The 13,811-nt window shown below is 42.1% G+C and overlaps 1 protein-coding gene across 2 annotated transcripts in view; it reads left to right on the top strand.

Annotated features, from left to right (window-relative positions):
• ABCD3 (ATP binding cassette subfamily D member 3) overlaps positions 1-13,811 on the top strand; it is an 86,595-nt gene that overhangs the window by 34,249 nt on the left and 38,535 nt on the right. For both annotated transcript variants that reach the window (XM_033916940.1, XM_033916941.1), the window contains 2 exons: positions 3,631-3,728; positions 4,507-4,630. In XM_033916940.1, the coding sequence (XP_033772831.1) occupies positions 3,631-3,728; positions 4,507-4,630 (222 nt within the window). The remainder of the gene's footprint in view (positions 1-3,630; positions 3,729-4,506; positions 4,631-13,811) is intronic.

Below are 13,811 nucleotides of genomic sequence, written 5' to 3'. Positions count from 1 at the left end.
GGAGGGCATTCTGGTTAATCCCTATCTAGATGACTGATTGATTTGAGTAAAATCCTTTCAGGAGAGCTCCCGGGTTACGACTTGGGTTCTGCACTCTTTGGGATGGATGGTCAACTTATCCAAAAGCCAGATGACTCTGTCTCAGCGCCTGGAGTATCTCGGTTTTCTCTTTGACAGGGGAGAGTTTTCTTTCCAAAGGCCCAAATGTTCAAGTTGCAGTCACAGATTCGCTTTCTGTTAGATTATTGGTTTTTTTTTATTTTTATAAATTTATTAATTGTTACAACATATAACAAAACAATTGTAAAGCTTTCTGTTAGATTGTTGGTGTCCTCAGGCACATGATTTTCTACAGGTCTTGGGGTCAATGGCGGCCTCCCTGGAAGTGGTCAGGTATGCTCAGGCTTACATGCGCTCACTTCAGTATGCGCTTCCTTGGCGGTGGTCACCTCAGACGTATGATCTGGACTCTCCTGTCCCTCTTCGGGGGTTAGTCCGTCACAGCCTGCGCTGGGGGCTACAGTCTTCCAATCTGGATCAGCCCCAGTGGACAGTGCTTCTCACAGATGGCAGTCTCCTCTGTTGGAGAACTCAATGTCTCGGTCGCTCAGCTCAGGGCAGCTGGTCATCGGAGGATGTGTCCTGGTCAATCAATGTTCTGGAGACCAGAGCCAATTGGTCGGCGTTACTAGCTTTCCAGGAGTTGCTGAAGGGCAAGTTGGTTCGGGTTCTTTCGGATAATGCCATGGTGGTGGCTTATGTCAATCATCAGGAGAGACCCAAGAGTCATTTGGTGGTACAGGAGGCATCTCTTCTCATGGATTGGGCAGAGACTCATCTTCTATATGTCTTCGCTTCCCACATAGTGGGAGTGGAGAACATCCAGTCAGACTTCCTCAGTCGTCATGTGCTAGATCCCAGAGAGTGGTGTCTCGGTCTAGAAGCTTTTGAGTTGATTGTGCAGGCCTGGGGCCAGCCAGTCATGGACCTGATGGCCACGAGTGTCAATGCCAAAGTGCCGAAGTTCTTCAGTTGGCGCAGGGATTACCAGGCCAAGGGGCTGGATACTCTGATGCAGCCTTGGCCAATGGATGGCCTGCTGTATGTTTTTCCTCCATGGCCACTGGTGGGCAGAGTCCTTCGTATTGCTTGACACACAGGCCATGTGATCCTGGTGGCTCCAGAATGACCCAGGCACCTGGCAGATCTGGTTTGTCTTCTTGTGGCAGATCCTCTAACACTGCACCTCTCGCCTGACCTTCTGACTACAGGTCCCATTCCAATGTTCGATCCGGGTCCCTTTTGTCTTACAGCTTGGATCTTAAAAGGGAACGCCTAAGTAAAATAGGTTATTCAGATAAAGTGATCTCCATCCTCTTGGATTCTTAGAAACTTTCCACCTCTCAGGCTTATGTGCGAATTTGATGTCTCTTTGAGGAGTGATGTTCCCGCACTTCTTTGCCTCACATCTTGGAGTTCTTGCAGTATGGCCTGGCCTGGTCTTGTCCTGTCTCATGGTTCAGATTGCGGCTTTAACTTCCTTTTGTGGTTTGTTGCTTAGTTGGTGTTTGACCTCTTCTCCAGATGTGGTTTGTTGCTTGAGAGCGGCAAATTTGCTCCAGCCTCCAGTGCATCCTTTGGTTCCAGCCTGAGATTTCAGTCTGGTTCTCTCGGTGCTTATTTGTCTTCCATTTGAGCCTCTCAGCTCCTGCACTTTGAAGGACCTTACTCTTAAGGCAGTGTTCCTGGCGGCCATTACTTCTGTGAGATGCGTTTCTAAACTTCAGGCCTTTTCGTGTAGGCCTCCCTTCCTGGAGTTCTCTAGGGAATGGGCCGTGCTGTGGCCAGTTCCCTCCTTTCTGCCAAAGATGGTTTCACCTTTTCATGTCAACCGGTCCGTTGTCCTCCTGGTCTTGGGTAGTTGAGAGGGCTCTTTGCAACAATGACAACTGTGCAAATTGGATGTCCGTAAGGTCCTTGTGTTTATATTCAGCGGACTCAGAGTTTGTCAGTTGGATCATATCTTTGTCCTTTTAGCCTGTCCTCATAAGGGGGCCAGTGCTTCCAAGGCTATGATTGTGCAGTGGATCAAGGATTCTATCGCTATGGCGTACCTTCTTCAGAAGAAGCCTGTTCTGCATTTTCTCAAAGCTCATTCCACTCGGGGGTAGGCATCTTCTTGGGCTATCTTATCTTGTGCCTCCGGTGGATATCTGTAAGGCTGTGGTTTGGTCTTCTCTCCATTCCTTTGTTCATCACTACCATATGAACATTCAGGCGCATCAGGATGCAGTGTTTGGTGAGCATGTGCTTTGGTATATCCCATCTGTTTCTGTGCCAGTCTGGAGGGACGATAAAGAAGGAGAAATTAGGTTCTTACCTGCTAATTCTCTTTTTTAGTCCCTCCAGACCAACACAGACCATGCCCTGTCATTTTTGTATTCTGTGCTTTTTTCTCGAAGAGTACGGTTTTTCTCGGCGGTTTCTTTTTGTCCGGTTTGTTGGGGAAGTGCATAAGAGCAGTGGTGTTTGGTTCATCTAGCATAGCTGGCAAACTGTGGGGACATTTTTTTGAAGATGGTTCTTCTAATCAATATCCAACAGTGTCTCCCTGTCAATTTTGGATTATTGGTTGCTATTCTCTTTCTGGGAGTGATGTTGGTGTTTATAGTTCACAGTTCTTAGATTTAGTTCTGCTTGGCTATTCGTCAGACTGATTGTACTTGGGATTGCAAAGCCCACTTATACTACAAAAGCCAGTGTCTCAGTCTCCACCTGCTGGCAGAGGAATGTAAACCCATCTGCTTCTGTGCTGGTCTGGAGGGACTAAAATGTATTCACCCTTTCGGATAAAATGTGATAAGTGACATTAGCCATTGTGAAATTATCAGGATGTCTTAATTAATTTGCTGGGCAAGGGGGGACAATAGGGGAGAGGTGAATTCTGATTTAGGAATTTAATGCAACAAAAGGAAAAATGTAGTGGCTAGTTTGATGGCTCTGTGGCAGTATTGCCAACTATCATGCAGGAAATATTAGTTTGAGTCACAGACCTGACTTCTGCTTGGGCCAGTTTGTGGTGCTATGAAAGCTCCAGCTGTTACATAAGAGTAAGTTCTATTTTCCAAAATTGGGAGGATGCACTTAGGATTACAAAGGGCTATATTATACTTTAATTTCTGGGCTAGATAGGAGAGGGGATGAAATTAAAGAAAAACCCCTCATAGTTGTAGATAAAAGCTGATGACACTATAACTTTAGGGGCTGTTTCAGATTGAACTGAATGCCCAGAAGAGCAGGTGGAAGCTGCTGAACTCCCATCCTACCCCCTGCCTTCGTCCCAAACATGTAAATATGGAAATCCCATTTTAAAAATGTTGTTCATTGCCATTCATCTTAGTATACTTGCATTGTTGCTTTATTAATCATTACAATTTCATTTTCCTTATCTTTTAATAGTTGCTTTGAATTAACTAGATCAGATGGAATAGTAGTAGTTAATAAATAACTTTTAAAAGCTAGAACTTTTCTGTACTTTGTGAATGTTTAAACAGTGTATCATATTAAATAATTTTTCAAACCTTTTTTTGAATACTTAGCATAGATCTTATATTCTCTTATGAATCTTAGATTTCTTTAGTGAATAACTTTTTGAAGTTTGGACTGAATGAATTGAAGCTGTGTTTCCGGAAAAGACTCACCAAGTACCTGTATGATGAATATCTGCAGTAAGTTCTATCTTGACAATATTTTCTTAAGGTTTGATAGTAATCTTTTAGCACATGGGGAAACATTTTCAAATACCTGAAAATTATTGATGCTTGGGTGTAGAACATCAGAATACAAACTGGATTCTCAAAATGGCGTCCTACTGTAATCTAATGGACCCATCGGGATGCATGTTTAAAAAAAAAAAAAATGATATGTCAAAGGAGGCTTACAAGTTAGGCATCTGACTTGCACCTAAGGAGGCATTTAGGTACACCAGAAGAGGCCTTAGGCTTCTGTAGGAATACCTAGGTGCTTCCGTAGGTGCGAGTTAGATGCCTTAAATGTAGGCCTGTAATATGCTGGCCTCCATTTAAGGTGTCTGTACAAAAAAAATAGATGTGATTCTGAATGCAGTGCCTACCGGTGATTGACATGCAGGTGCCTTTTCCAGAATCAGGCCCAAACTGTTTTCTTATGGATGTTTTATTGTGATCTGCCTAGCATGTAGGCAGAATACAAATAGATAAATTAAAAAATAGGCCAATGCCAAGATTTTAAGCAATCTTTTTGTAAAGGGAAAGAGAATGGGGACTTGTATACCACCTTTTTGTGGCTTTGGCATTTCTAAACTTACATTCAAAGCGGTAGGCACTTGCCCAGGATCACAAGGAGCAGCAATGCGATTTGATCTCGCAACCTCTGGATGCAGAGGCAGTAGCTCTACCAGTGAGCCACCTCTTCCACCTAAAGGAAGCTTCAACATTACATTTAAGTCATCTCTTCTTGTTGTTGTAGATCTTATACATATTATAAAATGGGAAATTTGGATAACAGGATAGCCAATGCAGATCAACTGCTCACACAAGATGTGGAAAAATTCTGTAACAGTGTAGTGGACCTCTATTCAAACCTTAGTAAGGTAAGCATTTTCAAATTTTCTGCATCATCCATTCAGAGCTTTATTATTTTGGTAACACTGTTTAAAAACACAGACAACTCAAAACATTTAAATAAAATCTAATTGATGTTAGTGCTATTATTTCATGCTTTTTGATCTTTTAATAAAGGAAAATTATTTGTTTGGTTTTACAGTCATATGAATCTTGGCCTTTTGAATAAAAAATATTTACCTTATATTGAAGATCCTTAAAAGCAGCATGATAAAATGATTTTTACTGAGTTTCCATGTAAAATACATCTAAAGATTACACTTGTTTCCCTTTTGGTAGTATCTGCTGAAATGTAAAGGCCTGAATGCTAAGGAAAGTCAGGGAACAGGGGAGACACCTCTACGAAATACTGACCAAAACCAACAAAAGGCCTGAATGCTGACATAATGATTCAATCTAACAGTATTATTTTGTTTCTTTTACTTTTTCTTTTCCAAATACACATACAGGGGTCCTTTTTCAAAGCTGCAGTAGAAAGCGGCCTTAGTGTGCCTTACTTGGGTCTTTCCTGCACACTAAGGTCATTTGTACCACAGCTGGAAAATAGCCATTTTTCCAAATTAGTGGCCATGCCCTAATGTTCCATTAGCATGCATCCATTAACAAAAAATTAATATGTGAGTCCTTACCAGCATCTATTTTGTAGACGATATGGGGCAGATTATGCAAATGGCATCATAATCGGCTGGCGCATTCACAAACGGCGCCAGCCGTGTGTCAATCACACAACAGCACTGTTTTCATAGCTGCCATGAAAGGTAGGCGCTGGTAATGTAGGCCAGGATTTTAAAGGCCTACATTTCCGGCCTCTACTTCTCTTGTGAATCATGGCTAGAGAGGCACTTAAGGGCATTTCTGGCGCAAACCACTCCTGCAGTGCCCTTAGGCAGACATGTCAAACTCTGGCCTGCCGGCCAAATTTGGCCCGCCGTACAATTTCAACTTTCCACTTAAGCTGGCCCGCCGGTGCAAGCGCCACATCAGAATTTTCCTCTTAAGCTGGCCCGCCGGTACAAGCACCGCATCAGCAGCCTGCAGAGGATCGCTGGACAGCCATAGTGATCTTTGCAGGCTGCCGAAACCTCAGCAGCACGTTCTACTGCGGTCCCGTACATCAGAGGAGGGGCGGGACTGCGGCAGAGGAAACGTGCTGCGTAGGCCGACTCTAGAGCCTTTGCTGAGTACTTTCTCCCCGACCTTAAAGACACACACACACAAGAGAGGAGGGAGAGGTGGTTGAAACGAGAGAAACTTACTGAGCTGTCAGTCCCGGGGAGGGGCGGAATTTAGCTTGGTGCCGAGGGTTTCATCTTGTCAGATTCTTGAAGAAGGCTCGATCCCGAACCCTGCGTTTTCCCCCCTGGTGTTTGTCTAGCACTGCTGCTTCACATTGCACCCAGAGCTCTTAGTGAAAACAAGCTATCCCAACATGAATAACTTAAATATGCAAAGAAGTCAAGATAGTTTCATCTGTGCTCCTAGCTGACACAAACCATTGTGCTTATGGGACTATGTTTGATACTTCTGTTCAAGCCAAGAAATAAGATATCCTCTTAAAAAGCAATGGCTTTCCTTTAGCACCAGAAACCCAAACTATAGCCACCATTGAGCTGGTGTTAGACAGCAAGCGTGAACTAGGACCTAAAAGAGAGAGGAAAAGTCTTTTTTTTATTTATTTTGTTAACATCACAGAGCCGGCATGGGGTTGGAGAGATTGTAACCTTATACTTCTATTAAGACTAAGGGGTCCTTTTATTAAGGTGCGCATTTAGCATGCACTAAATTGGTTAGCGTACTTTAATAAAAGACCCCTAAGTATCTTAATAAAAAATTCAGCCGCGACTTAGTCTGTGTTTTAGATTTCGACCCCTTATGTGATTGAATTTGACACCCCTGCCTTAAGTTCTCTCTAGTCACAATTCTTGCACCGTTTGGGGAGGCACCTGAGGGTGCCTACCTTTTTAAAATGGTTTTTGATTGGCGCAGTCAATTACTGCGCTGTTTTAAATCAATTTGTTAGGTGGTGGTAGGCACCCTACTGCTGCCTAACTAACGGCACTGTTTTGAGAATCAGGCCCTAAGGACTCACATGCTAATCCCCTGATACACCCCCTCAGCCAAAAAGTAAAAGAAAAAATATTTTTTAACTTGTGGGTAGCACATGCGCAGTTTGAAACTTCCTCCCCATATAGTAAGTCCTTTTGTGCTGTGGTAAACCTGCATTAGTGCCGATTGCAGCTTATTAGTAGGACCCTACAGTGTCTTGCAGAAATTCACATTTTTAAATATTTTTTTTCACACTATAAAAATTAAAAATGGATTAAAATAGCAGTTTGTAGAGCCACAGTGAAACCCTTTCAGTTATAGAACTATACAAAAAGAAATAAAAATGTATAGTATGGTCAGCCATGACTAATCATAAGAACATAAGAATTGCTGCTGCTGGGTCAGACCAGTGGTCCATCGTTCCTCGGCGGCCCTTAGGTCAAAGACCAGTGCCTTAATTGAGTCTAGCTTTACCTGCGTATGTTCCGGTTCAGTAGGAACTTGTCTAACTTTGTCTTGAATCCCTGGAGGATGTTTTCCCCTATAACAGCCTCCGGAAGAGCGTTCCAGATTTCTACCACTCTGGGTGAAGAAGAACTTCCTTACGTTTGTACGGAGTCTATCCCCTTTTAACTTTAGAGAGTGCCCTCTTGTTCTCTCTATCTTGGAGAAGGTAAACAACCTGTCTTTATCTATTAAGTCTATTTCCTTCAATATCTTGAATGTTTCGATCATGTCCCCTCTCATCTCCTCTTTTCAAGGGAGAAGAGGCCCAGTTTCTCTAGCCTCTCACTGTACGGCAACTCCTCCAGCTCCTTAACCATTTTAGTTACTCTTCTCTGGACCCTTTTGAGTAGTACTATGTCCTTCTTCATGTACGGTGACCAGTGTTGGACGCAGTATTCCAGATGGGGGTGTACCATGGCCCGGTACAGTAGCATGATAACCTTCTCTGATCTGTTTGTGGTCCCCTTCTTAATCATTCCTAGCATTCTGTTTACCCTTTTTGCCGCCACCGCACATTGCGTGGACGTCTTCATTGACTTGTCTACTAGAACTCCCAAGTTCTTTCCTGGGGGGGTCTCTCTAAGAACTGCACTGGACATCCTGTATTCGTGTATAAGATTTTTGTTACCGACATGCATCACCTTACGCTTATCCACGTTAAATCTCATTTGCCATGTCACGGCCCATTTCTCGAGCGTGTTTTTGTCACGTTGCAGGTCTTCGCAATCCTTCTGTGTCCTCACTACTCTGAATAACTTTGTATTGTCTGCAAATTTAATCACCTCGCTCGTTGTACCAATTTCCAGGTTGTTTATAAATATGTTGAAGAGCACGGCACTCTTGACGCTTTTCCAGTCTGAGTATTGTCCATTTACCCCCACTCTCTGTTTCCTATCCGCCAACCGGTTTTTAATCCTTTCACCATTTCTCCCCAATCCCAACACACACATATATCCAAGAGTCAAGAATCAGTTAGATTTTCCTGTAGTCAGTCCTTGGATAACAGAGTTGCATAACTTATCATTGACCTCTGATTTGCTACCTTGTTAGCTAGGCATTCAAACTTTATACCCTACCATGCTTGTCATTTTGGTTGCTAGATCAGCACAGTAAACCTCAGACTCCTGCTGTGCCTCTACGATAGGAAGGCCTTACTTAGGGTTAGATGTACTAAACATGATTACTAAGAACGTGCAAGTCGCTGTTTGCCAATTTTTTTTAAATATATATATATATATATATTTTTTTTTTTTTATTGAAAATGACAAGTGATCCAGACAAGGAGTCATGAACAACAAGGTAACCATATAAGAAGAACAAAGAGAGCAATAAAAGATCCATCAAAGACTATCCACCTGGAATAGTTTTGGCCGATTGTGGAACAGCAATCGATGTTCCAACAAGTTTCCATGAAAATGAGTTACATGGAGGTTCGCCCTAATCCCTTCCCAGCAGAGCGACTTCCACACATGCGCAGAGCCGGTTTGGGGAAGCCCGAAGAGCTGAGCGGCAGGGGAAGCCCCAAAGTAGCTTCCTGCTACTCGGCTGTCGGGGCTTTTTTTCTTTTTTTTAATGGCACAAATGGTGTGTGTGTTATACACGTACAATATCTGCCCCATTAAAAGAAAAAAGCATCCACCCCTAGTGGTGGTGCACACTTACCATTGTGCTCTCCCCTTAAAATATGTGCTGCAACCTGTCCTAAAAGAGTTTACTGGTTACTGGAATGGTCTCCCAGAGGAGGTTATTGCGGAATCCACCGTTCTAGGATTTAAAAGCAAACTAGATGCACATCTCCTTACGAGAGGCATAGAGGGATACGGGTGACTAAAATTACACCAGAGGTGCACCTGGCTGGGCCTCCGTGTGTGTGGATCGCCGGACTGGATGGACCGAAGGTCTGATCCGGAGATGGCAGTTCTTATGTTCTTATGTTAAAAGCTTTATGAAATAAATGTTTTAAAGTCGTCAGATGTCCTGTTATAAAAGAAGACTTTAGGACATGTTGGAGAGGATATTGCACAAACTAGGTTATGTAATGAATCTGCAACCAGGGTGAAAGCGTCAAAGAAGAAAATGTGTTTCTTGATTAGCTGATATACTTACTATACTATACAGGACTTGTATCCCACAATTTTTCAATAAGGAATCAATGCGGCTAACAGACTTTGTACAGCGTTTAACAGTAGGAATTGTAAAAGAGGCATGAGAGATCAGTAGAGATTTGATTGTATTTCATATTTGTGTCTTGTGTTTTAGTGCTTGTTTTATACTGGGTATCTTTGCTTTAGGCAGGGTTCTTGTTATGCGGGTTTTGTCTTTTTTTGCTTTGTATGTAATCTGTTCTATGCATTTACTACCACTACTTATCATTTCTTTAGAGCTTCCAGATGCAGGCAATGCTATACATTACATTAACTATGCTACCTTGCATTTAGATATTGCTATAACTCTCCTGGAGCATAAATTTGTATAGGTGAGATGTAAGTTTTAACTAGTTATTAAAAGGATAAAAAGGAAAGATATGGTCCAATATCTTAGAATTGTACCACCATACAATACAATTCTGGACCAACAATGAATCAGTTTTGTACTGCTGACTATGTTTGTGTACAAACCAAATGATCTGAAAAAGAGCATTGCTGGCCTCGCATTTAAGTGAACTGCATGACCTGAAATCACCTCTTCAGTGCAATAGGAATGGTATGCTGAATCATAGGGTTATCCATCTGTACTCGCGAGCATACTGCAGAAGATGTCACTCACAGTTTTTCAACTCCTCCTCCTTCTAGAGAATTGTGCAAGGACAATCTCCTGCATCCCCACCAGAATCCCCTTCGTCCCTGGCATCCTTCACTACCCTGCTAAATATTGTTTGCTGACTAATTTACAAACAAACTGTCCCCATGAAAAGATACAACTACTTCTGACAGCATGACATCCCTATTGATTGAGTTTTACAGAAAATTCAAAACAAAGTCAAACATCTGTCAGAACAGGCACAAAACCAATACTCCTTGCCCTCCTCTCCCATTCCCCAACCTCAAAAACCAAGAGGCTCACGCCAAGGAAGAGGACAATAATCAGTCGGTGATAATTATTTCTTAAGTCTTTGCAAGAACAGAAGTCCATCAACAGAATTTGGTCCTAGCTGTCGTCATCTATCATTGGGAACATGCCCAGCCAATGAAAAAGACCATTTAGATGATGTTCTGGCAGCAGGCAGTCCAATGACTTTGTCTGGCAACTTCAGAAAGATTTTGACTTCCAGTAAGACAAGATATCATCTGTGATTTCATCAGCAGAAGTCAAGTATGCATCCACCTGAGAAAAGCAGATTGTATTGTTTAGAATGTGAATGTGTTTCTAGCAATTAATACTGTCGCAAGATAAAATATTGAACTGACTAAGGAAAGAATATATGTACATACCTCAGATATATTTGAAGAAGTTGAGGAATTGAGGTCTCCCAAATCATTTTCTTCTAGTTTTATCTTCTTAGTCAGTTGCTGCAAGACAGACAGGTCATCTTGAATGCCCTGCTGGCATCCTAGCCATCATTTCTTTCAGGTTGGACAGTTCTTGTGTGTATTCTGTTGGTGCTAATGTTCTGAACTTGTATTTAAACCATGGATCCATCAAAACTGTGGTATAATGCAACTGATTAAACTATAAAGTATTTATCCAGCATGTTAAGCAGATGGGTTTTGAGTTATAAAATGATGCTACTGTCGGGAGGCTGTGCAGTGAAGTGCTTTTGCAGCTTTATTTTTGTAGGTAATACGAAATGCAATGAGGGGCTTTTGTCAGTTGAGAGGCATTTTGTGGCCTCATGAACAGATTCCAAAACTTGAATGACATTAATCAACAAGTCTTCATTGATATCAGCCAGAAGACGCAAAAAAATTTCTATTAACTCCTGGTTCTGTGCTCAGTGCATGGAGATCTACAAAATTTGTTGTCACTGATTTCAGTGTTAACAGCACACTGTTCCATCAAGTTGCTACACGTTGCTTAAATGCTGCTACCAGCTGATTGTTGAATTTTACCAATGTCACCAGTTCTTTTTAGGTGTCAGTTAGTGTGGCTATCTCAGGTGGCAAACCAGTTCCATTCAAATTTGTCTGCTGCAGTATGTGTGATAAATATCAGCATCACAAAATTTTTACACAGAACATTCTAGCACATACAGTTTTTTCTTCTACTTCCCATCAGTTAAAAAAATCACATTCAGAGAGTCATAAAAGAAATGCCCAGCTCCACAAGGCTTTTTTAATTGCTGCTGCTATTTTATTGTTCTGTTCCTCATCTTCTGCCAGATGTAATTTGAGCCAGAAAAATAAGGGCAAGAAAAGAAAGGGATTTTGTATTTAGCTCGCCCTATTTTCACTTGTAGCTTGACATGAATTATATTTAAGTACATCAGTTATTTTCCTTTCCCTCATAAGAAGATAAGGATCTTTCCTTGTTCTTTTGTCTCAAACTCAACTCAGAAGTACATGAGTTTCAGACAAAAGAACAAGGAAAGGCCCTTATATTCTTATGAGTGAAAGGAAAATAACTGATATACTTAAATATCTTGTCTACCTCTAAGAAGAGAGCCAGCCTCAACTCCAGTCGGCCAGAAGATGGCTGGTAAAGAGAGTGGGAAACAGAAAAATGAGAGAGAGGTGTTATAGAAGAGAAAAAATCTGATCAGCACCAGATAACAGAATTCATTAAAAATCCAGATTAAAAACTGACATGGCCAGGTTTTGATGAAAATATACATTAGAAGTCAACAGGCAAACTGGTCTTCCATTGAATCCCACAGCTGCTTCCTCCCCCCCCCCCCACACACACACACAAATACAAGAGGATTTGCTACTTACTGTACTCTCTGTACTGTCACCTCTGCTCTGCCTCTGAGTTTCCCAACAGCTACTGTGTGCACATGAGTCCAATCTGTTGACCTCACCGCTGCTGTTGCCTCCAACAGTGTTATAGTCTACCACCGAGTCTTATGCTCCACTCTGCCCCATTATCACCTCTACTAGTCCAGTCTCCAGTGGCTACAGCTGCCTCGTCGAATGGCTGTTGTGGTCTATTGGTGCCGAACCTGCTGCTCTGCCACTCTGAGCCACCACCACCTCCTCTACTAGGCCTCTTTAACAGCTGCTGTCGTCCACCACCGAGTCTTGCTGCTCTGTTCTGCCTTGCCACCATCTCAACTGGTTCACTTGGTGATGGTCCTGGTCACAAAACAGAAAAGGAAGAAGCCAGCAACAGCTTAAGAGGATGCCTGCTGTATCAGGGGTGGGGCTAGAGGTCATACTTGCCATTCACCAGTCACTACATGTATTTTCCTGATGATTGGTGAGTTCAACCTCCCCAGAGCAGTGAGAAGGCACAGCACTGGGCAAGCACAGGAGGCTCAAAGAAACGTTAAAGGTAGTCCAACATTACCGTCGCAACCCTGAAGAGCTGGTCCATCCCCTTGAGATTCCCACGGCTTTTGAGGGGATCCCAGTGGCAGTCCTGTGAACCCAGGGGGATTCTTGCAGGACCCACAGGGTTCCCATGATCCCCATTCATGTGCAGACCTCTACTTGGGAATGAAGGGATTTGGAATGAAGATGAAAGGGTGGTGAATGCTTGGAATGGGCTCCTGGTGGAGGTGGTGGAGACCAAGACTGCATCTGAATTCAAGAAAACAGGACAAATAAACATGATCTCTAAGAGAGAGGAAGGCATTTTATTTATTTATTATCTGCCCAAAACCTAAGCGGCATACAATAAAATGTATATAATCAATTAAACAGATACCACCATTTACATCAGCATGAAAATAATCATGATACTTGTAAGATAATAATGATAGGAAAGCTCATCAAGAACAACAATATTCTTTTTAATTAAATATCTGGACAAAAAAGTAGGTTTTTAACAATTTCCTAAACCTCAAAACCTTGTCACACAAACGTAAGGTTCCAGGCATATCAATCTACATAACTGGACCAGCCACAGAAAAAGAGGATTTGGCTGTATCAGCATAATGTACCCTTCCATTTCTTCTTAAATCTAACAACATTCGACTTTCAGATCTCAAGTTATGTCTTGGCATATATATATTTGTAAGATATTATTAAAATATCTGGGCAATATGCCATATATATACCCTGATGAACCAATTTTATTATCTTATATTGTATATTGTATACAGAATTTTACTGGGAGCCAATGGAGCTTCTTCAGTATAGGTGATATATGGTCAAAACTTTGCACTCCCACAAATTGTGAGCGACAGAGTTCTGTATCACCTGCAATGCACTCACCCGAGTGGATTATGGATTATATGGATGGGCCATATGGTCTTTATCTGCTTTTATATTTTATGTTTCTATATAAAATGATGGGCTAAAGCTCAGGAAAGCAGGGCTCAAATCCTCCTTATAACCTTGAAAGATGTGCTGGCCCTTTCATTGTCCACCCTTTTTTCTTCTGGTGCTTTGGGTATCCATTTAACATCTAAGGGACCCTTTTACCAAGCTGCAATAGCAAAGCTGCCACAGTAAAAGCATCAAAGCCCGTTCAGTTCCTATGGGCTTCGGTGCATTT

This window comes from Geotrypetes seraphini, chromosome 12 (assembly GCF_902459505.1).
Source record: "Geotrypetes seraphini chromosome 12, aGeoSer1.1, whole genome shotgun sequence".
Classification (NCBI taxonomy): Eukaryota; Metazoa; Chordata; class Amphibia; order Gymnophiona; family Dermophiidae; genus Geotrypetes; species Geotrypetes seraphini.
Note: the sequence above shows the minus strand (reverse complement) of the source record. Positions and strands in the feature narration are given on the sequence as shown.